This window comes from Daphnia magna, linkage group LG6 (genome assembly GCF_020631705.1).
Source record: "Daphnia magna isolate NIES linkage group LG6, ASM2063170v1.1, whole genome shotgun sequence".
Classification (NCBI taxonomy): Eukaryota; Metazoa; Arthropoda; class Branchiopoda; order Diplostraca; family Daphniidae; genus Daphnia; species Daphnia magna.
The window spans coordinates 8,427,323-8,452,181 of record NC_059187.1 but is presented as its reverse complement, the minus strand read 5'-3'; the positions used below and the strand labels follow the sequence as shown (position 1 = coordinate 8,452,181).

Below are 24,859 nucleotides of genomic sequence, written 5' to 3'. Positions count from 1 at the left end.
TTTACTGAGAAAGAATTTACTTCTCGTGAGGTTTTTGGCATTTGTCGATCGTTTCCTGTTACATGACGACAGTAAAACAATGAACTGCAATCAGTAGAATAATACCACTTGATGAGAACAACCCGAAAAAGAACTAGCAAGCTGAGTGAATGTCTGATTTGACTCTGGGGGACTCTGATCTGTTTGATGATTTTATGCTTCAATCAAGTTCAAAGAGAATTCGGCAGTTTTAGACTATTTTTCTGCGATTGAAGTGAAATTACTGAATTTCCCTTGGAGCAAGCCAATAACGAGCTGGAACTATAAGGGGAAACCGCAACAACAAATGAGGAGAACGCCATCGGACAGATTGAAGATGGCCAGTAGTTGTATGATTTCTGATTCTACCTTGCCGTATAATGTATGCAATTCATGAATTGTTTAGTCTTAAATTGATTTAAGAATTGAAACAATTATTTTGTTTTACGAAATAATTTTATAAAAATGCGCCTAAACAGTTTCTACAATCCACGCCATCTAACGGGTGATGAAATAAAAAATGTTTCAGCGTTTCTTAGATGATGGAGTTCTTATAGTAGAACTAATAACTCGACATAATTATTAACTACTAAAATAAAAATCGAGTTTTTTAGCACTGGATCCTTGATTGGCTAAAGAGTTTTCCCACAGAAATGCTGTTGCAAGACAATGAAGTTGCAGAATCAAACAGACCATAATTCATATTGTTAAGCTAATAAAATAATTCGAAACATCCTGCAATTTTTTTTTCTGGGTTATCTAATTCCAAAATATTGCGATTGGAAAAGAAAACTAATTTTAAGAAATAGACAAAGTTGTTATTAAGACCGCTAGGTGGCAGCACTTGCTTAGGCTCATAAATTCTACAAATTTTTCCTTTGCATTTTGGTTAGGTCCTTTAGTGACAAACACAGAATAAAAATATTCATATAATTCATAATCTAGTGTCACCTAGTTGCTGTCGAAATTTCTGATTTACCGCTATTAATTTATCGGTAGAAATTAAACATATGACGCATTTTTCTTTTTTGTTTATCTATTTTTTTTTTCGCGATACAAGAGAAAATGAATTTTTTTCCTTAAAATTTGGTTACACGAATGGAAGTGAATGCACTAGTCTGTTATATGTGTGCGGAGGTGCAAAAGAATGGCGCGACGACCAACAACAAAATCCAGATTATGAAATTGAAGCTTAAAAAAAACAAAAAAACACTTGCATATACAGACGGGTGGCAACAAATAAATGAAGTGGGAAAAGCATCTAATCTTACCAACTCGACTAAACAATTTTGATTTCTCTTATTCCCGTGTTTTGTTGGTTAAAAATAATCAAAAAGAAAGACTGGGCTCAATTGAGGGGTGTACACAAAATGATTTCGGATCAAAACAAAATGACAACGTTGAAGACGGCGTTGTTGGGAAAAATCGTTGCACAAAAATTACGTGGACAAGAATTACATTGAATAGAACGGGTAGGAAATAAAATATGGAGAAGCATGTGTTTTGTGAAGCTGTTGGAAAAGTTTACTTTACGTTTGATCGCTTTCTAATACGACAATTAAATGCACATGTAATGTTTCTATGTACACGTAGAGGTTAAGCGATTTACGCCCGTTAAGTTCCCAGACTGTTTAGACGCACGACAATGTTATATATAGATACAAGATAAAACGGCAATCAAAAGACAATAACGGACGATACAACATTGAATGTAAGAAGAAAAAAAGTTATTTTTTTTCAAATATTGATTAATTATTGTTTTATAAAAGAAAAAGGATTGTTTGAAGTAACAACAAAAGATGTTGATAGAAAAAAAGAAAAGAAAAACAAAGGTAGTATTTAAAATTGAAGAAGGTAGATGGCGTTGGCGAGTGTTAAAGCCCCCCAAAACACGCAACTGAACGTGACAGATGACGATCCGCTCGAGTCTCCCGATACTCTGGCGTGCGGGATTATCGGCCCCAATTCGTTGGAAGCGTCATTGACGCTACCCAAATACTCCCAAATGCTTTGGCACTGCTGCAGAGGCGGTAGATAAGACGTCGGGCGGATAAGGTCGAGCTCCGTCGTAGACCCCGATTTGGGCGGCGTTCGAGGCTCGCTGGGATTCTCGGCAATTCCGAAATACAAAAGCGGATGCCCGATGCCGTTAACATCCATTTTCAACAAGTCTGTGTTTTTTCAAGGGGAAAACGAAAAATAAATTAACTTTTTTTTTTCCTTTTTCCTTACGTTTTATCAGTTTCCTTTGCTCTTTGTTATTCTTCTCTTTATCTTTTTTTTTTTTCAAACGAAAGAGGGATCTCGCATTTCCACTCGAGAAATTCCAACGTTTAGTCAAGAGAGAAAGACTACAAAGATTGTATTTATTTTTTTAAGGATGGCGTCTTAAGTGGTGCATTCATCTCGATGCCCCATTTATCGTCAGATATTATAACAACCCCACCCTGATTATTTATCGACTGAACGGGCCATCCTTAAAAAGAGGCGTCGACGCCCTGGAAGATGGTAAGATGTGCTCATTATATTACCATTGGCTACCGTGGGTACTCGAATTCCCAGGCCAATACAGCCGCCGGTGTGCGTGACGTCTTGCGGTCGGTCCACTCTCCAACTGCCATCCATGGCACATTGATTGCCCTGATTTTTAATTAAGAAAAAAAGAATCGGTTTAGACATTTTCTTTTTCTAAAATTTTAAATCATTATAATCGCCTCATGTTATGCAATGTACCTTAAGTCCGTTCAGGTTGCGAGCAGTGGGTTCATCGTGAACGGTAATGACGACCGATTGAACGAAAAAGTCAAACTCGGTGGCGCCTTGAACGCGGTCGGAATCAGTGCCAGGCAAATAATGACCTGCGGCTAAGACGGTCAGAGTCGCATTGGAGCAAACTGGATCGGCGAAATAGTGGAAAAGGGCCTGGAATGTCGGTGACGCGACAGCCGAATATTTTCCCGCGTTCAATCCTGTAGCAATTTACAAGTGAAATTGAGTTCAATCGATAGCAGTAAATTATGTTGGAGCATTACCATTTTGATGGTCGGTGAATTTCATTCGTCTCATTAGAAAAGTACCGATAGGTCTCGTTTCGCAAGACGAGCTGATCCAGTCGCCCATCGGATAGACGGGCAAACGGGGACGGGCGTGAAGGTGGGGCGGTGATTTGTCAGTGGACTTGGCTACCAGCCGACAAACGTGGCAGTCGTTTGCCTAAGAAGAAAAAAAATTGAAAAAGCAAAAAACAAAGAAAACTTTTCATTTCCCGACTATTGAATTGCAAATGAATTTCACGCTGCAACGATCGGAATTTTATGTGTAGCGTATTTTTTCGTATTTACATAAATCTTCCAAAAAAATGTAAGGAAGGAAAAACTAAAACAAAGGACATCCAAATTTGGACGGGAGCGATAAAAACAAAAACAAGGTTAGGTGGGACAGGTGGAAGATGCCAGGAAATCGGTTATTCCCATCTGATTGCCGTTTCTTAGCCGTTGACTAATGGACATTGAACACGCGAAACATAAGTCCACGCAACAACGAAAACAAAACACGACAAGAAACAAAGCAAAACAGGAAAAAAAAAGGTATAAGAAAACAATAAACGAATAGCCGTGGGAAGTGGTGTCGATTTCATCTCCATTTCTTACATTTATTCCCCTCCACCCTGATGTTTGGGACAAAGTCCAATATTAAAAATGCAAACATTGAAATCGATAATTTAAAGTGAACAGACACACACACAATGCGTCCCGCTGTTCTATGACTTTAAAAAAAAAAAAAAAAAAAAAGAGGCAAAAATAGAAAGAAAAAAAAAACAATAGGTGGAGCAGCGCACGCGGGTCGCATTCCCTTCGATAGTTTCTCCGCCTGCTCCGTTTGCTGACAGCGGGAGGTCATGCAGACCTTTTAATACATGAAGCCCCCCCTCTTTTTTTTCTTTTTTTTTTTCAATAGCCTTCCTGCTCATTCGTTGCCTCAACAGGGGAAAACAAAACAAAAAAGAAGCGACAAGAAGAAAATGGAGGCAAATAAAAGAATTCAAACAAGAGAAAAATGAAAAACAAGAGAAAATACATCCTGCTGGGTATTTGGTCGGTATTTGTTTTTCTTGTCCGATTCCCCTTTTGTTTGAAAATTCTTGTTCCTTGTTTTTTCAGCCTCCCTTGCGGAGAGAAGCCGTAGCGGAATTCTTTACATGGACCGAATTCACGCTGCGAAAAAAACAAAAAAAACTCCTCTTCTTCTTTTCTGTCTGGCGTCGGTACCACGTATAAATTCAACCCTATACGTCATATCCCCCCCTTCTCCTGGAACCACAAGACCCCCCTCTAAGACCCAAACTTTTTGGATTTTTTATAACGACGATGCAACCGACAGAGAAAATAATAATAAAAAAAACATACATGGGTAATAATCTCTTCCATATGGATGTTGTTCAGTAATTTTTAGACAGAAACACAAAAGACTAAATGGTTGGATTCCAGCGCTGTCAGCGACGGGATCGAGCGTGTAATTGCTTTATTATCGTTCAAATCTCGCGGTATTTATCTGTTCCCCCCCCCCCATCCCCTAGAACAAAAGGATAACGAGAAATACACTGACCTCCTGATGATCGTGACGAACAAGCGCCGGTTGATAGGAGGTGGGCCGGTAAGATGCCCGTTGTTCCAACTGTGGATGAATGTTACCTAAGAAAAGAAGCGTCTGCATTTGCTGGTCGGCTGACGGATGATGGAAATTCTTTTTCTTATCGCCCAATGGTAGATCCATGTGAGCCAAAAGATCCCTAGGACGGCGGACTGTCCTGATCAGTTGCAATTCGTGATAGACGGCGTGGAAAGCCGCCAGGCAATCAATTTCTTCCAGAGCTGCCATCTGATGGGCGGCCGTATCGGACGTTGCAAAGTCTGACGAAGACGCGTGATGATGATGCGAACCGTTGTGGGAGACGCGTTTGGAACGCTGATCCGCACCAGTGGAGCCGCCAACCTTGTTGCCACGACCGCTTCCATTACCGTGACGCTTGCCGTTGCTGGCCGTCATCCAGTGGCGATCAGACGGGCTTGATTTGGCGCTGCTTTGTTTCAGTTGGCCAGATTTACCTTCGCCGGAAACAGCGTAATTGTAAATCAGGTACTCTTTACGAACTCGCCAAGGGCGAGTAATGTACCCTGGACACGATCTATAGTCAGAAAAAAACAAAAACGTAAATAAAGCATGTCTTAATTTATGACTGGAAGAAATGGCACATTTCCAGCCCTCACACAAATCAAGTCATCCTTCTTCCTCTTTATCCATGCCTAATTACTTGATCGCTTATGGAGATGCTTAGCTCTTAAATATTTATGGCCATTTCGGAGAGCGTCCTTATCGACGGCCATATATTGATGCGTTATCTCAAATATGGTTTAACTACACTGGATTCACTTAAACATAAAATGAATTCTTGTTGAAAACCTCTAGTTTAACAACTGCCCCATTCAAAAAAATACTCAACATCTACCGTCCATAAATAAAGGTTAAAGAAAAAAAAAAAAAAGAAGAGCTAAGTGAAACAAACCAAAATATCCGGGCTCTAGTTGAAAAAAAACCCAGGTATATAGACATAAACCTATTTGGCTTTTTCTTTTAACTTGAAACCCAGTGCAAACACGCGATGTCTTATAAGCTGTTGGCGTGCGAGCAGAGGCAGCTGCAAGTTTTTTCTTGAAAGAGATTTACTTAGCGGATAAATAATACAAGACCCAGTTTTTCTGGGTACACTTGTTTATCACACATTATCGTTTGCCACTAAAGAAAATTCTTTGCTGTTCACATTTTTTTCTGGAAACTATTGCCGGTCAAACTCATGCGCCATCCGTGTTATTTCTTCCCTTCGAAAGGAGGACTAACCGAATCAACACAAAGTGATGACAACAGCCACAAAGTGATTGTCAAACGGAGATAAGCGTTTTTTTTCTCTCTCTCTTTCTGAAGAGGGGAGATTTCTCCTATTTTGGAACACGACATGGAACACGGAATGTAAACAAAAGACAGACAGAAAAAAAAATGATGGTTCGTTTACCGATTGACTCTTTGCATGACTTCGTCGACGACGTCTTCGCTGTAGGCTACCAAATGCACTCGGTGTAGGGTGTACTCGGACTCTGCGGCGCCTGGAACGATCCACGAAGGCTCGCGCATTTGTAGCTGGCCTTTAGCCGTCAGCGTGTACACGGGCGTCGTGCACCATCTGAAATTTAAAAAAAAAAGAAAGGAAAATTAAAATGTGTACGTGATTGGATAATGCGATGTAAAAGGAACCAGTCGAGGCTGTCCAACTCACTCGTCACCGTAGAAATGTTGCAGCAATTTGAAACTGCCGTCGCGTTCGAATTGGTATTGGCGCAGGACGAATTCCGGGCCAGGTCTCGTTTCACATCTACAGAAACAGGGCACGCAATCAGTCATCGATCGATAAAACAAGAAAATTAACGTTCAACATAAATCGATCGCATTTCAAAAGTATTTCAACTTAATGTTGTTGTTGTTGTGGAGGGAAAAAATGCAGTCATTTAGATAGAAGTAATAGATTAAACAGCTCCTTTCCTTTGTTTTGTTTGTACATCTCCCCCCCCACCAAAAAAAGCCCATACACGAAAGAAAAACGAGCTTCTGTTTTATTTTCTTTAAAGCGAACGCGGTCAGGTATCGCTGTCCACTTTTTCTACAGCGCTTTGTTTCCCCTTTAAGAAATGGAAGCGTACATACATTTTTTCAAGGCGTCAAAACTTGGAGCATAACAGCTTTCCCGAGTTTTGACCACGATAAATAACTCTAGCGCTAGTTTCGTTTGCTGAAGGATGACTGTTTACTGAGACTAGACAGCATGCGCTGCCTGAAGAGAGGCTCTTTATCCAGGCCATTAGCCAGTGATGTTGTTTTGATCTGTTCGTGTCAAATCTATCTGTCTCGCATCACACACCCCAAGGTTTGTTGTGCCGCAATCCGGCCAGGACACAAAAAAAAGGGGGGAAGTTCCAGCTCGGCGAGAATTGTTTACATAAGACAAGCACAGTCGGAAATATTTTTGTGCAAGCTCGCACGTGATATACACGGCACAGCGGGGACATAGCCTTTCCTTTTTCTTTTTTTTTTTTGCTGTGTTGAACCCCTCAAGAAAGACACTCACACCAGCAGCCACCGGTGTATATAACACACACACACACGTACAAACAGTGCGGCGTGTGTGTAAACAGCAAACCCCCTCCTTAAAAGGGTTCGCTCGTTCGCTGTACAACCGAACACACATAAAAATACATGCAGGTTCCATCAACCCAAAATTTTCTTTCAATGGGTTTTTGTCTTGTCAAAAGGGTTCTTCCCTTATTTTCGTCCAATGTCCATATCGAAACTGATTGTGGCGTGTGTGACAAACAACCGAAAACGGTATGAAAAATGAGATTTCACGTGTGTCGGGGTAATTCCATTGTTGAATATTAAACAAGTCTAAATCAAAATGATATTAGAAAATTAATCAATTTCAACGAAACTGCCGCACGCGCAGAAATGAAAATCAAAACTTTGCGATGTTCAAAAAAAGTAAAAAAAAAAAACCTTTCATCGGTAATTTATGACATGCTTATTCAGATTGCCTTGGAACGCTCCTCTTGTGTGACCGCAGACCATGAAAAGAGAAAAGAGAATGGTGAATAAAGATGGTTTATAAGACCGTGGACCCATTCAAGAACCCACGCCATTCCAATCAGACATGGAGGGGAAAAGAGGGGTTCCAGTCAAACACTTCCAATACATTCCTGTGTATATGCTGTCTGTAAAACGCATCCAAGTCTCCCAAAATTCATGAACTGAGACAGCCATTGAAATGAGGGAAAAGATTTCTGCTAAAGCAATAAAGCGCATTCGTGACATGAAGGAAAATATGGAGGAGGACTCGAGTGACACGTCTTACAGTTTCCTTTCTTTTTGACTAACTCTACTGGAAATCTTAAAAAAGAAAAGGTTTTTTTTTTTTTTTACCCTCTTGGAAATAAAACTAAAGACAACCCTCAAAGAAAAGAACAGCTTCTGGAGACCACCTAAGGTATTAAAACTTAAAACCCCCAACCAACCCCCCCAATGTCTATTCGACTGCAGGGAACTTGACAACAAGAAACAGAACTAAAAGATAAGAGATAGAAACTTTCTTCCACTGTAATATAGTTCCATCTTTTCCTTTTGACAGCAGCAATTCAAAAGAAATGTTGCCACAGAAAATTCCATCTCAACATATTCTACACATTTAATTATTAGAAGAAGACCAACATCAAAATCAAATCACAATTCCATTTGACGTTCTCTTCCCACATCCCTTCGTCCCTGCCGGAAACGCACAAAACACAATAATACAATAAGACTTCATCACCGGTCCGCCTCTTATCGTCTCACTCCAGTCAACGGCAATTGACAGCTCTTGTCGCCTTCCCTATTTTCTACTGGTCTATAAAAGCTTCCCTCTCAATAACCTATTCCCCCACATACACCCCCGCACTCGTCCCGCTTAACGACGCAATCACACAAGCGGACTATATACGTTTGTGCGCCTGGATTTTGTTAGTCCAAAAAAGAAAAGCAGGCGCTGTGTGTCTCCCTCTATTCTCTGGTTTTCCTTTTAGGATGACATCCCCAGCTGTCACATGACAAAACAGTGAGGAGGAAAAAAAAAAAAAAGAGACAACGGCTGCTAACGAAAAACCGTGTCCAACCCAATAGTGTCAACCTCTCACACACACAATTCCCCTATCTCCCCCTTTTTTTTCGCGACATCCATTTCCTACTCACCGGATCTACTTGCTAGGGGTCGGCATTTGGCGGAAATCGAATCCGAAATGGTTTTCAGGGCAGCCTCAATGAAGGATGGCCAGAAGGGCGTATTGTTCACCATCGAATCGTATTACAAACTACTGGATGTCAGTTGTTCGACTAGTTTCTTGTTTCAACCCACGATAAGAAGGCGACAACGTGTTGCTTTTAATTACTCTGCATATGGCTTGGCGAAATGGCCAACAGCTCAAATAACAATAGGCGTTGACGACAAAAGTCTTCAGTCGCGCAGACACTATATCCGTGTGGAAGACACGACAAACTCCATAAAGAAAAGATGGCAATGAAGAATTTCAACTTACTCTTGCGAGACCCATAGACCTTTAATGTCCGGCGGGTAAGAAGCAAGAGCTGAGCGTTCACCGTTTTGGACCCGCCGGAAAGCGGCCGAACATTCGGGAAGAGATTCGTCCAACTCGAGCAGAAGATTGTTCATCAGGATGGATGATGATGGATTATTATCGACGCGATTACGATGTCTTCGTTCGGCCGACACCATTAGCGCCACCACCATCACCACAAGAAACACGAAGCCTCTCTGACCTGTAATTGTTCAAATATTGAATAACAAAAAAACAATTTAGATAAATGAAGGAAGGCATTAATCAACTGATGTGTACACAACTAGGATGACACTAAAAAGAGTGGGAAATTGTTGGATAAACACACGCGCCACAAAAATCGCTCAATACGTTAGGGTGCCAGGATTTGTCGCCGTTTGTTGACACAACTGTGTCTGTTCACTCCCCTCTCTGGTATTTCTCACCAACCCTCTTCGAACACCTCCCCATCAGCCCCCACATCATCGTCAAATCAGTTCTGTTCAGCAATAATATCGGCTTTTGCACTTAATGCTTTTGAATTACACCATTTTTTTTTATCGCGTCACCTAAGTCGGGATTTAACCAAAAGGAAGGTGGGCTGATATGAAAAAGAATCAATGTGAACGAGGATATTAAGCTTATCAGGACGTTTGTTGACGTCCGGTGTTGTCACCATGTCGCACCGCCGGCGCCTTGTCTGTTATGGGGTATCTTTACACTTTCTTTTATTTTTTTGTTTTTGCCGCAGTAACACCGAGAGTGCTGATACTAAAAAAAAAAAGGCGGCTGTAGTCTATGATGTGTCTCTGTAGACATTAAACCATGTAATATAGGGTTAACCATTGCGGAGGCGAATCCGCCGCTCTTTTCTTACGGAAACATTTTGTATTTTACGAGCCCGCGTTTTACCAAACATAACTTTAGATCCTTACATAAGGACATCAAAAAGATGAGCGTTGGGTGCAACGGCCAAGGGCAGAACGAATTGGTCGCACAAGGATCTACATCTCGGTCATTTATAGCTCGTGTAAATATAAACTTGTTCATGCTCTCTGGCAACAGCCAACGATGACACACACACACACACACGGTGGTATGAATATAGAACAATAATATGCCGATGCCGTCTACGTATAAAAATATTCGGTGAAATTCTTTTATACAGAAACGGGAGAGACAGTATATATTATTGTTGTTATGCAAAACAGGGATGAGTGTTTCCCTTTTTCTTCTTATTTTACAAAACGATAAATGCCGCCGGTTGGTAAACGATACATTCAATCCTGTCAAGGAGAGCGCGGACGGCAGAGACTTGCAATTTGTTTCCAATTCAAAACAAAACACAACAAAAACAAGTTTGTTTGTTTTCATATCGAAATGTGTCGTCGAATTTGAATACGGCGGAAAAAGCAATAATAAATGCAATATATCGGCTAGGCAAACAAAATTGAAACAATATGTACGTCCACGTACAAAATGTCAATTTCTTCTCCGAGTTAAAAAAGAAATGAGAAACAAAAAATGGGGGGGAACGAAGTATATTAAGAAATGAAAATGGGCAGGCGTAACTAATGCCAAGAAGGGAGTGGGACTTGAGTTGATACAAGGTAATGACCCGTGTGGTGACGGAATGAATAATTAAACGACGCGGAGGAAATAGCTACTGGGACAGGAAACACGAAAACAAAACATTTTTCTTTGACATGGGCGACAAATTCCCTCGTCCTCCCCACCCCCTCCATTTGCCAACAAAATCGAAATTTCGTTTGTTTTTCTTTAAATGTTAGAAATTAATTGCGACACGGACCGTACCGTTCATTCTCGAATGGGTTTGAAGAAAAGGTGCCACGTCGTCTTGTAAATTACTGGCTCACATTACACGCAACACTGGGAAGCTTTCAACAACTTGCGGACGTTGTTCAAAACAAAAGAAAATCGTCAGGGGCAGCCGGCATTAGCTGTAATGAAGAGCCGTTGACACACAAGACGTTGCACTCTGTCGTGATGACACACTGACACACACGCACCACAGATGAATGGGAGGAGAAAGAGCAGCCGTGTTCACAGGGCCATTAGTTAATAGTTCCAAAACACGCCCATTAACAAAATGAGAGAGTCGAACGAAAAGTTTAAAAAAAAAAAGAGAGAAAAAAAAAAGAAAGTAAAAAAGAAAAAAAAAAAAAAACCGGAAACAATTTTGAATGAGGGTAGGACCGGAGCGAACCTGGCTCTTTGACCACTGGCAGTCGACTGACTCTTGGCATAGGAGGACCCTGTGCTCTTATCAAGCTATCCCAACCGGTATATGTTTGAAAAAAGACTCTCTTTCTCTCAATCCCTCTCTCTATATACAATGTGTTTTTGTGTTACCTCCTTTAGCCACAGGAAAATTTGATTGTATTCAAATAAATGTAATGCACAGCCAGTGACGATTGCCGCATCGATCTTGCCGTTTGAATGAAGCATTCCATTCAAACCCATATTTATATTTTGGTCATAGGCTGACAAAGCCGCTGCCTTGTGTAGCGATACACCGACGACGTGGCTGAGTGTTTTGAAACGAATATCGAGAGCTAAAAAAAATCGAAAAAAAAATTTTTTTTAGGTTGAAATCAATCTTCGTGTTTGCTGCTGGGGGTGTGGGCTAGTCGCGTGTTGCCGACGCTGGCCAGTTTACCTCGTTATTATGCGACCCCCCATCAATTTCTGTATGAATTTGGTTGGGTGGAAACGCTGACATTTGTGACAGCCGTAGAATGTTAAACGCACAAACGACTTGAGAAGATATCCATCTGTTGGCTTTGTTTTTTCCCCCCACGGATTGATTCTCTTTGTTTTCGGGACTGATGCAAGAGCCAGCAGCGAATACGTCACAGCGGGAAACGAACCTCCACGAACAGTTTTCCCGAATTCGTTGCATCGTTTTGATTTTCTATACGTAGCTTTGTGTGTGTGGTGAAACTAGAAAAATGATATAGCTCCTCTTAAAACTGTCTTCTTCATATTGATCGATATCTTGTTATTAAAATGAATCTGACGCAAGGCCTTGATATATGTGTGATCCTTTAGAACACCACTTGTGAAATGGACGCCATTTCTGCATGCTGGAATCCTCGTTTCAATATACAAATCCTTTCTTTCTAATCGACCGAGTCTTGACAATCAAAGTTTGATTACGGCAATAAGTAATCCATCGATCGAGATGAACACTTGTTTCTTTCCTCGTTCGATTTGAATTAGAAAAAGAAACAAGTCGCCTGGTTTCGAAATTCAGTTGATGCATTTACATGAAACGATTACGGTGTTTTATTTACTTTCTCTTAGTTTTAGTGGACTGTCTTGGCCACACTGAGACAAGTGGATTTGAGAAAGATAGTAAATATTTATGCCTGGCGATTCAATCTCTTGATCGAGACATTTTGGCAAAAGTGCAAATGTGTGGCCAACACAGGCGTTTCCCACATCTTTTGCAATTTTGCTGCCAATTTCTCATCAACAGTTTGATTATTCTAACGGATAAACATAATAATGAAACCATGGGTTGATATTCGGGGCATTAATTACCCGCATAATATAGCTGATTCTGTGATTTCTACACAAACTGGGAAAAATCAACGTATCAAGTAGTTCGGTTCTGGCATCCATCACCGTGAGTGTTAACGTCCTTTAAATGATCTTTTTTCTACATTTTTTTTCCTTTTTTCTGTTTTCTAAGTTGGCATGGAAACTGGAATTTCATCACATGTGGCACAGCAGTTGCAGCATATATTATTGTGGGGACTCAATATCGCGCCCGATCACTTTATCTCAACACATTTATGACACTACAGAAGTGTAATCCCCTGTTGTTGCCAACTAAAAATTTCAAAATCCACTTACTTTAAGAATGAGGTCGTAGAATCCGATGAATTTCCCCATTGCTTTTGGAATACTGCAAAAAATGCCTTTCATACAATGCAAAGGCAGACAAATTCTTCAAACTGTAAACGTTTCCAACAAGTTCCATTCACTACTTCGAAACAGAAAGACTTGGTTTCACGCAGAGTCGACAGATCTCTTTATGGTGATCTTGGATTACTATAAAGACGTTTTCTTGATTTCACATTTCAGAAAAAAACCGATTAGTTTGTTATCATTGAGTTTTCGTGTGTCTTTACTTTTAATTCATTATAATGACTTACTTTTTAAATCGTCGCCATTTCAACTTGGTCTGGCCGTCTAGCGAATGTGGCGCCAATACCACATGAGTTAAAGTGGGCAAGCATTGATAAACAAGACAGCAAGTACGTGTGTTTAGGGAAAACTGGAAAGCGAGTCATCTTCAGATCCTTAAAATTGTTGCCTATCACACAATGCCCGAGAACTCGAACCCTAAACATCGAGCGGGACGCCGGCTTCAGAAATCCACAGCTCATCATTTTCATTTGCTGTGCTTTTCATCATGGAAAATCTTTAGCATCCAAAGGTAAATTAATTCACCATACGTTATTTCCATCTTGTTATGTTCATAGATATGCATTGTTGAACATGTTTTCAAGTCGTTGATTTTTTTGTGAAGTAGCTGTCTCATGCTAGAAAGCATGTCTCAACTTTAAAATGCTTTGCCGTGTGAGTACAAAGTTATGCATTGTTAGGATGTTGTCAATCCCCTAACTTTACTGCCTTTCTGTCACTTAAGATTGGTGGTTATACATAGGGGAGAAATTATGCTTCAAATGTGTGTAACATTGTCAAAGACTTGTTTGACAAATGTAAGATTTTATCTGATAACATTTTCTAGGTGATGCACGGGTAGCAATTCAAGTTCTGGATTGGACAAATCAACTTGAAACAAAATGTATCTGTACAATTTAACCCTGCAGCGTGCCACTGGCATCATCCAGGCGGTTCAGGGGAACTTCAGTGGTGGCAAGCAGCAGGAAATCATCATTGCCCGTGGGAAGGTGCTTGAAATAGTGAAACCAGACCCCAACACTGGTAAGGTGCACATACTTCTCAGTCAAGAGGTGTTTGGAATCATCAGATCGATCATTAGTTTCCGACTGACAGGGGGAAACAAGGGTAAGTTTTTCTATCTCTAACTATCTGGAATCTTATTAATATTATCCTTTGTTTTTAGATTATGTTGTGGTTGGATCTGACTCTGGTCGAATTGTCATCCTGGAATATAATGCTGCTAAAAACGTGTTCGAGAAGGTCCACCAAGAGACGTACGGGAAGAGCGGTTGTCGTCGTATTGTTCCCGGACAGTATTTAGCTATCGATCCTAAAGGTCGTGCCGTTATGATCAGTAAGTTTCTGTTTTTCACTAGATTTTAATTGTTTGAAATGATGAGTTACGTAAATTATGTCTTCTTTCCCCATCTGAGAAAGAAATGCAGTACATCTAACGTTTAACTGAGGGTTTAAAATTGACGTCTTTATTTTCCGTCTGGTTCCGCCCTCTAATTTTTCTTTTACTTTTCAGGCGCCATTGAAAAGCAGAAGCTAGTTTACATTCTGAACCGAGATGCCCAAGCACATTTGACCATTTCTTCACCTCTTGAGGCTCACAAGTCCAACACACTTGTTTACAATATCGTAGGTGTCGATGTCGGGTTTGAGAATCCAGTATTCGCTTGTTTGGAAATGGATTATGAGGAAGCTGACGCAGACCCTACTGGAGAAGCGGCTCAGAAAACACAACAAACCCTGACGTTTTACGAACTCGATCTTGGGCTTAATCACGTCGTGAGGAAATACAGGTTAGCCATTTTATTCTTGGAATACGGGGGGCATCGTCTGTCTCAAATGTCATTGCTGATAACCACATTCGACTATGGAGGATAATTCTGATGGACGTTATTTTCTTAACAGTGAGCCCTTAGAAGAACACGCAAATTTCTTGATCACCGTTCCGGGTGGTAATGATGGTCCTTCGGGTGTCCTGGTTTGTTCTGAGAACTACATTACCTACAAGAATTTGGGGGAGCAGCACGATATTCGTTGTCCAATCCCAAGGAGAAGGGTACGCTTACTTGTTTTCTGTGCATAAATGGCGCGCGGTATCTCCAGCCGTTGTCCTATACACGTGCTGGTCGACTAGTGCCTATAGACTAGGAGAAGTTTGCATCGTTGGACTGCGATGTGCATATTCCATGCCGTCCTGGAATAAACCTCCAACAGTCTTTATTGCTTATTATTCGTCATGTATTGATGTCCGTATTCTTTTTAGAATGACCTGGACGATCCTGAGCGGGGCATGATATTTGTCTGTTCAGCGTCGCATCGCACCAAGGCCATGTTCTTCTTCCTTGTCCAAACGGAACAGGGCGACATTTTCAAGATTACTATGGACATGGACGAGGAGGTTGTGAGGGAGTTGAAAATCAAGTACTTCGATACCGTTCCCGTTTCTTCCAGCATGTGCGTGTTGAAAACTGGATTTCTCTTCGTGGCCTCCGAGTTTGGCAACCAGTAAGTTCTCTTGATGAGTTCAATTTATTAATTGCAAAATGATGTATTTTGTCATCCGTGTTTCACCTGAGATAACACATTGATTATAACTTTTGACTCTGATGTGAAGTTTTAATAAGTTAGAATGCCTTGTTTCTTACGTAAACTTACCAGTTTTACTTGGCAGTTACCTTTATCAGATTGCCCATTTGGGGGACGACGACGATGAACCAGAGTTCAGCTCGAATATACCATTAGAAGAGGGTGATACGTTCTTTTTTGCTCCAAGACCGTTGAAGAACTTGGTTTTGGTGGATGAGATGGAGTCTTTGTCCCCTGTTTTGGCCTGCCACATTGCTGATCTTGGTGGGTGTAGAGTGCTTTCCTATGTCTTGGGTGTGTTAACTGTTCATTTTCCCCTCTTTAGCGAATGAAGATACGCCTCAGCTGTATGCACTGTGCGGTAGAAGTGCCCGTTCTTCTCTGCGTGTATTGCGTCATGGGTTGGAAGTGTCTGAGATGGCCGTCTCTGAACTTCCTGGTAACCCTAACGCAGTGTGGACTGTCAGAAAACGCGCCGACGGTAATTCTTATTTTGTGTTGTGCTCATCGCGCGTGTCACATTGTGGCGCGGGCGTGGGCGACTGGTGGTTGGACCATAGTTCAAACGCCAGTCTTTTTACTGTTTTCAGGTTAGCCTTGATCTTCTCTGGAACCTAGTGGAGTAATGCTTCAGTTCACTTACTCAGCTGTACACCTCCCCCTTTGATCTTGCTTTAATATTACTTACTGTGATTACCGTTTGGATTTTCACTAACTTTTCGTCCAATTATATCCGCAGACGAGTTCGATGCTTACATTGTTGTCTCATTCGTGAATGCCACGCTGGTGTTGTCTATCGGTGAGACGGTCGAGGAAGTGACGGATTCTGGGTTTTTGGGAACTACCCCGACCCTTGGTTGTTCTTCTTTGGGGGATAATGCACTGCTTCAGGTAACTACATCTAGGTCGTTTATTTCTTTTTTCTGTATCATGTCTACAGTAATCTAATAGGTCTATCCCGAAGGAATCCGGCACATTCGAGCAGACAGGAGGATCAATGAGTGGAAGTCTCCTGGCAAGCGAGCTATTTCCCGATGTGCTGTCAACCAACGCCAGGTTGTCATATCTTTGGCTGGTGGGGAGCTAGTTTACTTCGAGATGGATCCAGTAAGGTTTTAGCATGCGATTACTATTTCTCGTTTTTAACGTTTTGTTTTTTCTTCTTTCGTAGACCGGCCAATTGAATGAATATACGGAACGTAAGGAAATGACGGCGGAGGTCGTCTGTATGGCTTTGGCCAATGTCCCATCGGGCGAGCAGAGATCACGTTTCTTGGCTGTCGGTTTGGCAGACAACACTGTCCGTGTGATCTCATTGGATCCTAATGTGAGTTTCCTTTTAGTTTGCTATTTATCTGTCTAATATGATGAGAACCAAGGCTAGAGATTTGAAGATTCAAATGATTCTCTTGAAAATTTCCCATTCTCGTTCAGTACTGAAATTTTGAGTTCTTACATGATGTATTTTATTCTGGAGACTTTCCCTAACCTGTTTCCTATTTTTCACAGGATTGTCTTACGCCGCTGAGTATGCAAGCGTTGCCAGCTACCCCAGAATCTCTATGTATTGTGGAGATGGGTGGTCATGATAAGGATGCAGAGAGCACGGGGACTTCCGGTCAGCTTTTCCTTAATATCGGTCTGCAGAACGGTGTTTTGTTGAGGACTGTTTTGGATCCGGTGACGGGGGATTTAGCTGACACCAGAACACGGTACCTTGGCTCAAGACCAGTTAAACTCTTCCGCGTCATGACACAAAACCACGAGGCTGTTCTTGCTATTTCTTCACGTACCTGGTTGAGCTACTACTTTCAGAACAGGTTTCATCTTGCACCGTTGTCATATGATTCGTTGGAGTTTGCATCAGGCTTCGCATCTGAACAGTGTCCCGAAGGCGTGGTCGCCATTGCGTCAAACACTCTTCGGATTTTGGCATTGGAGAAGTTGGGTGCTGTCTTCAACCAAGTTTCATATCCACTAGAGTATACACCCAGAAAATTCGTTGTACATGACTCGGGGCGTATGATAATCATTGAGACGGATCATAATGCTTACACCGAAGAAACGAAACTTGAAAAGAAACAGCAGATAGCCCAAGAAATGAGGGATGCTGCTGATGAGGAGGAACAAGAATTGGCTCATCAAATGGCTGATGCTTTTTTAAATGAAGAATTACCAGAGAGCGAATTTGGGGCTCCTAAAGCTGGCGCTGGAATGTGGGCATCTATCATCCGTATTATGGATCCTACTAGCGGCAACTCTCTACACGTCATTCGTTTGCCACAGAATGAGGCTGCATTGAGTATTGGGCTTGCGCGTTTTATGAACCAAGATCCAGAAGATTATTTTGTGCTGGTTGGTGTTGCCAAAGATCTTAAGTTGAATCCCAAACAATGTGACGGAGGTTTCATCTACACATACAAGTAAGTTTTCTAATGTAATCTTTTTGCTCTTTAATTTAGTGATGATAAGAGCAACTTCTGATTATTTGGATGAAAACGTTCTGCAGTGCTGAATGTTAATGTAGAAAGTAATTTTCTATGTTTGTGCAAATCTTTCATTGTATCAACTTTGTTCTTGCAGGTTAATCAACGATTGGTCGGCACTCGAATTAGTTCACAAAACACCGGTTGAAGATACTCCCTACGCTATATGCGCCTATCAGGGCCGAGTTCTAATCGGTGTCGGCCGGCTGTTGAGGCTTTACGACATGGGCAAAAAGAAGTTGCTGAGGAAGTGCGAGAATAAACATTTGCCCAGCTGCGTCGTTAACATCCAAGCTCTTGGTCAGCGGGTGTACGTGGGTGATGTCCAGGAGAGTATCCACTTCGTCCGCTATAAACGCATGGAAAATCAGCTGATCATCTTTGCCGATGATACACATCCGCGCTATGTCACGACCATGTGTCTGTTGGATTATGACACTGTTGCTGTGGCGGACAAATTCGGCAACGTTTCTGTGGTAATTAATGCGTTTTGGTTAATAATTATATTTCCATGATGGTTTTAACATGTTAGACTACTGATCTACAATGATTATAATCTGTTGCTGATAATTCTTTAGTTATTAAGTTATTGTCCATGGAAAGACGGGGATTATAAATTATTTCTTATTTTAAAAGTTGCGGTTGCCACCACGGACTTCAGATGATGTCGATGAGGACCCTACGGGAAACAAATCTTTCTGGGATCGTGGTGTTCTTAACGGAGCGTCCAACAAGACCGAAGTATTATGTAATATCCATATAGGCGAGACCGCCCTATCTCTGCAGAGGGCGACACTCATTCCTGGCGGGTCAGAATCACTTGTCTACACGACGCTGTCTGGTTCTATAGGAGTTCTGGTTCCTTTCACATCAAGAGAGGATCATGATTTTTTCCAGGCCCTAGAAATGCACTTAAGGACTGAAAATCCACCATTGTGTGGACGCGATCATTTAGCGTTTAGATCCTTCTATTTCCCAGTCAAGGTAATATTTTGCTTGTACGTTCACACATGCAAAAATTTATTTATTTATTTTTTTCTGTATCAAACAGAACGTAATCGACGGCGATCTCTGCGAACAGTTCAACTCGATCGATTCAAGTAAACAAAAGGCGGTAGCCGACGATCTCGACCGCGCTCCAAATGAAGTGTCTAAGAAACTAGAAGACATTCGTACACGATATGCTTTTTAAAACCTTTGTAATGTAAAATGTTGGCGGAATACAACGGTTCGTATCACGTCTACAATTTTATATATTTGTTTATTAAACAGAAATCACGCTTTGCTTTCGTTCGTGTTAAACTTAGAAGTCACCACACGACGGCTTGGCCTGTGCCATGATAGTACCGCCCGTTAGTTCGATTTGTGTGACGCCCCAGGCTACAATATCTCCCAGGGGCTGGTTAAAACAGTCGACACTCTCAGGATTTATTTCCCATACATTGCCTTCGATGTCGCTTGTCAGTTTTGTACCCAAGATCTCACCTTTGAGGTTCCCACTAGCTCCAAGACTTTGAATGTCATGGCGTAACGGTCGGCTGTCAAAGAACATGAGGGTCATTTCTCCTTCGACTACCGCCGACGACTGGAATCCACCAGGGCGATCTGGACTGAAGTCAAAATTATTCTGTTGCTGTCCAAAAACAACAGTACCGCCTCCTGGAATCAACAGAGGGCGTCCAGTATCGTCGAATCCTTGTCCAATTAATTCGCCGTCAACATAGAGAAGCCAACGTCCGGATGAGCCTTCCCAGGAATGGCACAAATGGTACCAGTGGTGATAAGCTATGTTATATGGCACCGAATATACTTCCTTTCCGCTGATGGCCATGCGGATCTGTAGTCCGAAAATTGTCGGCTCGATCCATGTTGCGATTGCAACTGGATCGTTGGGAGCTATTTTCATTGGAATTAACGTTAACATTCAAATTTCAAATTTTATGTTTTTATTATTCGTAGTATGAGATGCAATTACCGGCGTATGAGAAAGTTGATTGGCGAGTTGTGGTATTGACTGATTTCAACCAGTAACACACGGTAAAATCTTGGAGATTAGGCACAGAAGTAAAGAATTCTACAAGCTGACAAATCATTTTTATTAATAGAAAATTTGCACATTTTTTTAATGGAACGTTTTTACCTGTATGTTTCGCCGATCGTCTCGAGTTCTTTGAGTAAGGACTACCTTCGTAGGCGATAGCGAAGCGTTTTGTGCTATGCAAATCGCTAAAATAATCAGCAATCGCGTGGTACATTTGCTCATTGTAGTCTACTAGTCTTTAGCACTTGCTCTTGTATCAACGGTAGCACATATGAAACGGGTAGGACATCCGCCCTTCTATATACTGCATACCCAGCATACCGGCTCTTTGTAGCACTTAATTATTCTGATCACGCCCATTCGGTTACGACAAGATTTTGGGTTTTCCCAGCATGGTTGAGTGCTTCTCAGGTTTTTTTTTATTTGTCTAACATTTTCATGCTGTTAAAAGATTCTTCTGTTCATGTATTCATATACACATCGACAAGCAAACGATAAAGAAGTGTTGTTAACTGTAGTGAAAGCTGTTAGTTTGGGGATTTTCCTGTATGGGTTTTTTTCTTTGGGAGAGGGTCACTCTGTCAGCAATATCTTCTTGAAATTGTGACAGACTCAAGGATGGAACTTACGTAGAGAAAGTTATTTACGCGGATAAAATGTCTTCACTTAACTTCAGTTCTCGGAACCTGTTGTGTAAGCAGGATTTAAAAAGACAGTGGTGGGTTGCTTGTAGATTGGATTTTCTCCCTATCGTCATTGACAGATGAAACTAGAACTTGATAAGCAACTTCATAAACAGGATTTTTTATACCCGCGGCCACTTGGCTAGCTCACGATCACGAAGAAATTTTGCATATTCTAGGCGATCATGGATCGTTGTTAGGATTTTCCACAAAAGCAGAAGGAGGAGACCAATAGCTAAATTGGAGGAGCCAAAAGGAAATCTTATTGAAACGTCAGGCAAATTAAATATTTCAAAGTAAAAGCATTTACCCAATATAGCGCCGGAAACGCCACTTACTATGGCTGGGAAAAAAACAATAAAAAACGTGGTTCAACATAAACTTTCGACCGTTTAAACTAACTAATAAAATTAGCTGGTGCATACCAATGACATTGGGTGGTTCCGAACATTCGCCCTTCTCACCGACAGGAATGACAGACTCCATTTTCAGTCGGTTATGAATAAAAAAGAAATTGCAATACAATCCGTCTTGATACTGCTGGAAAGAGCAGATTTGATCGCCTTCTTTGGTTTCTTCATTTAGATTGACAATTAACATCCATAGAATCACTTTACTTAAGCGACATGGTTACAAAACAAACCTTTGATTTCTTTGACTAACGAAACATCGAATTCACAGCCACGGCAGTCATATTCGGCTAATGGTCCGGTTTTAAAAGCTTTGCACTGGACACATTCTTTCAGTTCTTTACACTGTTTTGGTCCGCAGTTGAGAATTTTTCTGTTAAAAATTATCTACTAATTTTATGTAAATTAAGCAGGTTACCGGTGGGATTTCACAGAAATTTCCGGTATAAGGATCTCCGTCTTTTGTTTTGTTGCACAAGCATTTACCGCAGTTGCAAGTTCCACGGCCAGAACACACTGTAGAAAGATTTGAATGTCGCGTATTATAGAGAATAATAATTAACAGGAATATTACTTGCACCCTGGGCTATTCCAGATTCATAACAAGTTTCTTGGCTTTTGGGACATTTAGTTTGGCAACTGTTACCCTATTCGATAAACATTGTCATTAATTTTCCTGTCTAGTATTCATGGTTTACCAGTTTTCCAACCTGCCATCCAGGTTTACATTCACAAACTCCTCCACCATTACAAGGACAGGTACCCTGTTCGGGCCCAGAGCAGACTTGTTCGTTGATGGGCGAAACCGGACAAGCAAAGTCATCACTAATAACAATCAGAGCGCAACATTAAAAGATTAAAAGGATAAATGTTCTATCCCGTCTTACCATTCACAATAATCACCCCAAACTTTCCTACCTAGTTTCATAAAGAAACAGAAAACAAGCTAAATTTTTTAACTTTGTTTCTATAGTTAATTGGTTTTACCAGGAGGCGAGTGGCAATTGCATGCCGCATCGCATATGCAGCTTCCTCGACCACTGCAATTAGGAAACGATGAAGTATTTCCTTGATGTGGTGGTTTACAGCCCTTGGCTAAAGGGTTTGGTTTTCGTGCATTACCACCTTCACACTCGCATGAAGAACCTGAGAAATCCGGGTCGCAGACACAATAACCACACATGTATTGACCTGCACCACTGCATTCACTCCGCGTAGTCTACGAATATTGGAAAGATTCAAGTTATTGTTTACACTTAAATTTTGTGAAACATTATCTCACCGACTGGTCCTTTCCCTCACAAGGACATTGACAGATCACATCCAATCCAACCGTTACTACTTCATTCACACCAACCGGGAAGAATTCGATCACTTCTTCAAAATTGCTTCGTCGAGGACACGACTTCACCTGCAAAAGAATTAAAATTGATCACAAGACCATTTGTATTTATTTTCAAGGGAAATGGTAGACACTTACAATGATGGTTACGTCAAACGTCACCGTTGATCCAGTCTTGATTCCATCGCAACGGTTTGTGTTAATGGGTTGACCATTACTGGAACATGAGGACGAGTAGCTGACACTGACGTATTCTGATGCTCTGTGTGTTAATTTCACTGATGAACTAATTTTCTGCTTACAAAAACGTCAGCGTCATACTGAAGGAAGTACAAGAAGAAAAAATAATAATAATAAAACTACTTACATTATACTGATCTTGAACAAGAGCTACAATGTTGGCCGAATCGTTGGTCAATTCTCCCACTGAGGCTCCCAAAAGTCGTAAACTAAGATCACGATAGGTCATAACCATAGAACCCGGTACCGCGAAAATAACATTCATGGAATTGTTGGCGATTTGACGGCTTATCTGGGCCATGCTTGGATAGTCCAACCAGCGAAAATGGTCGTAATAAAATCGGCCATCTCCATCCTGTAGGACGTGGCAGCTCTCATCATTGGGTAACGAGATTCCTGCCAACTACAAATAAGGCTAGCATACATGCCCTTTATCACTGCAATAGCATAATACCTTTCCATCTCCTGCAAGATGGTAAGGGGCATCCGTTGAAAAAATTATTAAACGATGAGAATTGCTCCTACGTGAAAAAAACATGGATTCATTCAAACATTTGGAGGCTACTACCCGCCAAGGACATTACCTCCAGCCAATTTCTTGAGTGCAGACGACTGCCTGCATTAAGGCCTCCAGACCTAGCAAGCAAACACGTGGTTTGGAATTCGCAAGTAAAAGATTTCAAAGTGCATATATACAACCTCCTTCTGGTGAATCCAAGTTGTCGAAAGTGGGAGCACTATTAACCTGCAGCTGTATCGCCGATAAAAGTAATTTCAAGAAAACTATTCCATCTTCTTTATTTATTTGCTATTTTCTATGGCGTTTGGGGTTCATACTTACAGCAAACGTAGTGGCATCTTTCGATAGTTTCATGTGGTGTCGAAACAAGTATGGCTTCAATCTGTTAGACCGAGGATTGTTTGAAATAATGTTGTAAAAGTCTGTAGCACTGTAGACGCGTTGACTACTTACGGTTGCATTTCGTTGGCAAAAGGACTGATGGGCTTGTCGATAAACGAACCAAACCCCATTCTGAAGTCTGTAGTGATGTTTCGCATTGCGTCGGCCAATGAGGCTGCCAAATTGACCAGTTTTTCTTTGCTAGCTTTCATCGACGTAGAAAGGTCCATAATATAATATAGGTCCACTGGGTATCCTGGATACCCGCCTAAACTTGATTTGAAAGTTGACTGGCTTATCTGAAAGAAATATTGAATGCCTCTAATGTCATTTTATTGCTGCAGCTTCCAATGAGTGTAATCTTACGTGGACTCGTTTTAACTAAAATTTTTTGCGGTTTCAGTTGATTTCCACTCCCTTCCTGTCCCAGAGCTTCATCTTTGATTGTCTCAATCGTTGTGTTGATAGTCGAGTATATTATCGAACCACTGCAACTTTCTTCCAGCAAATGGTCGTCATTTGAATTGAACCAGTCAACAGGGTTACATCGAGCTAATGTTTTTCCGTTATTTAAAAAATTCTGCCAAGAAACGAACCTCGTTGAGAAAAAAGTAGTAGCTTTTTTATTTACCGATCACATGGAAAGTTTTTTACCTTTTTTGAGCACCAGGCACATCCTGCCAGTTGAAGACATTCGCTACAAGTCGTGTAACCGATGCAGCGATTTTTTTCGGAAAGGCTTCGGGGCATGATGTCTGATCGTTGAGCTTCTGTCCATTTGAATAGATAAAATCCCAATAGTACTAAAAGCTTAAACAAAAGTAACATCTTCAACGGCCAATTTTACAAAGAGACTCAGGCGACGTAATGATTAGCTTTTGCGCTTGTTACAGCTTGCTGTCACTACAGGAAGGAAGCGGTTAACCCAAGTTTTTGTCACATTTCAAAACATTGTTGTCATTTCCCCCGGAATTCGGATGTCGTCAATGCTCATTTTTGTTTTGTTTTTGTTT

General features: G+C 41.2%; 4 protein-coding genes across 6 annotated transcripts; 1 reads left to right on the top strand and 3 right to left on the bottom strand.

The window, feature by feature from the left end:
* Positions 1-1,036: 1,036 nt before the first annotated feature.
* On the bottom strand, positions 1,037-13,483 carry LOC116925159 (protein APCDD1). Of its 2 annotated transcripts, XM_032931800.2 has the most exons (10): positions 13,388-13,483; positions 13,086-13,298; positions 9,186-9,426; positions 6,347-6,442; positions 6,086-6,253; positions 4,624-5,203; positions 3,051-3,231; positions 2,752-2,987; positions 2,550-2,658; positions 1,037-2,189 (listed from the first exon to the last, which is right to left on the bottom strand). In XM_032931800.2, the coding sequence occupies exons 3-10, from the start codon at positions 9,395-9,397 to the stop codon at positions 1,858-1,860; spliced, it is 1,914 nt and encodes a 637-aa protein (XP_032787691.2). In that variant the 5' UTR covers positions 9,398-9,426; positions 13,086-13,298; positions 13,388-13,483; the 3' UTR covers positions 1,037-1,857. The 2 variants fall into 2 exon arrangements, with proteins under 2 accessions (XP_032787691.2, XP_032787690.2); XM_032931799.2 differs by lacking the exons at positions 13,086-13,298; positions 13,388-13,483 and adding an exon at positions 11,019-11,384.
* A 29-nt stretch (positions 13,484-13,512) lies between these two features.
* Positions 13,513-22,628, top strand: LOC116925155 (splicing factor 3B subunit 3). Its single transcript, XM_045175236.1, has 16 exons — positions 13,513-13,671; positions 13,987-14,267; positions 14,326-14,496; positions 14,674-14,950; positions 15,063-15,213; positions 15,421-15,662; positions 15,829-16,007; positions 16,069-16,224; positions 16,483-16,634; positions 16,695-16,850; positions 16,915-17,070; positions 17,253-18,166; positions 18,327-18,705; positions 18,866-19,213; positions 19,281-19,457; positions 19,537-22,628. The coding sequence occupies exons 2-15, from the start codon at positions 14,042-14,044 to the stop codon at positions 19,419-19,421; spliced, it is 3,648 nt and encodes a 1,215-aa protein (XP_045031171.1). The 5' UTR covers positions 13,513-13,671; positions 13,987-14,041; the 3' UTR covers positions 19,422-19,457; positions 19,537-22,628.
* On the bottom strand, positions 19,412-20,512 carry LOC116925164 (C-reactive protein 1.4). The gene is made up of 3 exons (XM_032931806.2): positions 20,370-20,512; positions 20,205-20,310; positions 19,412-20,125 (listed from the first exon to the last, which is right to left on the bottom strand). Exons 1-3 carry the CDS (start codon positions 20,490-20,492, stop codon positions 19,533-19,535), a joined length of 822 nt encoding a protein of 273 aa, XP_032787697.2. The 5' UTR covers positions 20,493-20,512; the 3' UTR covers positions 19,412-19,532.
* LOC116925157 (integrin beta-PS) lies at positions 20,710-24,843 on the bottom strand. Of its 2 annotated transcripts, none has more exons than XM_032931789.2 (20): positions 24,501-24,843; positions 24,213-24,426; positions 23,919-24,145; positions 23,787-23,847; positions 23,645-23,696; positions 23,530-23,581; positions 23,400-23,466; positions 23,073-23,348; positions 22,844-22,999; positions 22,646-22,774; positions 22,351-22,582; positions 22,251-22,281; positions 22,074-22,188; positions 21,944-22,010; positions 21,782-21,879; positions 21,597-21,708; positions 21,379-21,528; positions 21,264-21,296; positions 21,082-21,188; positions 20,710-21,017 (listed from the first exon to the last, which is right to left on the bottom strand). In XM_032931789.2, exons 3-20 carry the CDS (start codon positions 24,074-24,076, stop codon positions 20,943-20,945), a joined length of 1,971 nt encoding a protein of 656 aa, XP_032787680.2. In that variant the 5' UTR covers positions 24,077-24,145; positions 24,213-24,426; positions 24,501-24,843; the 3' UTR covers positions 20,710-20,942. The 2 variants fall into 2 exon arrangements, with proteins under 2 accessions (XP_032787680.2, XP_032787679.2); XM_032931788.2 differs by having other exon boundaries at positions 21,938-22,010; positions 24,501-24,840.
* Between the last annotated feature and the right edge of the window lie 16 nt (positions 24,844-24,859).

Bases quoted from the DNA above. Each gene is read 5' to 3' on its own strand.
- LOC116925164 (XM_032931806.2), bottom strand. From the start codon at position 20,492: ATGAGCAAATGTACCACGCGATTGCTGATTATTTTAGCGATTTGCATA. The intron at 20,311-20,369 runs GTAAAAACGTTC...ATGATTTGTCAG, and splicing joins ACGATCGGCGAAACATACAG to CTTGTAGAATTCTTTACTTC. The intron at 20,126-20,204 runs GTAATTGCATCT...CAATGAAAATAG, and splicing joins ATCAACTTTCTCATACGCCG to CTCCCAACGATCCAGTTGCA.
- LOC116925155 (XM_045175236.1), top strand. From the start codon at position 14,042: ATGTATCTGTACAATTTAACCCTGCAGCGTGCCACTGGCATCATCCAG. The intron at 14,268-14,325 runs GTAAGTTTTTCT...CTTTGTTTTTAG, and splicing joins ACTGACAGGGGGAAACAAGG to ATTATGTTGTGGTTGGATCT. The intron at 19,214-19,280 runs GTAATATTTTGC...TGTATCAAACAG, and splicing joins CCTTCTATTTCCCAGTCAAG to AACGTAATCGACGGCGATCT.
- LOC116925159 (XM_032931799.2), bottom strand. The intron at 3,232-4,623 runs GTCAGTGTATTT...TTTTCTTCTTAG, and splicing joins TTCGTCACGATCATCAGGAG to GCAAACGACTGCCACGTTTG. The intron at 2,988-3,050 runs GTAATGCTCCAA...AAATTGCTACAG, and splicing joins ATTCACCGACCATCAAAATG to GATTGAACGCGGGAAAATAT.
- LOC116925157 (XM_032931788.2), bottom strand. From the start codon at position 24,076: ATGGACCTTTCTACGTCGATGAAAGCTAGCAAAGAAAAACTGGTCAAT. The intron at 23,000-23,072 runs GTAAGTAGTTTT...TTTTGTAAGCAG, and splicing joins TTGTTCAAGATCAGTATAAT to AAAATTAGTTCATCAGTGAA. The intron at 22,189-22,250 runs GTAAGACGGGAT...GATTGTTATTAG, and splicing joins TGGGGTGATTATTGTGAATG to TGATGACTTTGCTTGTCCGG.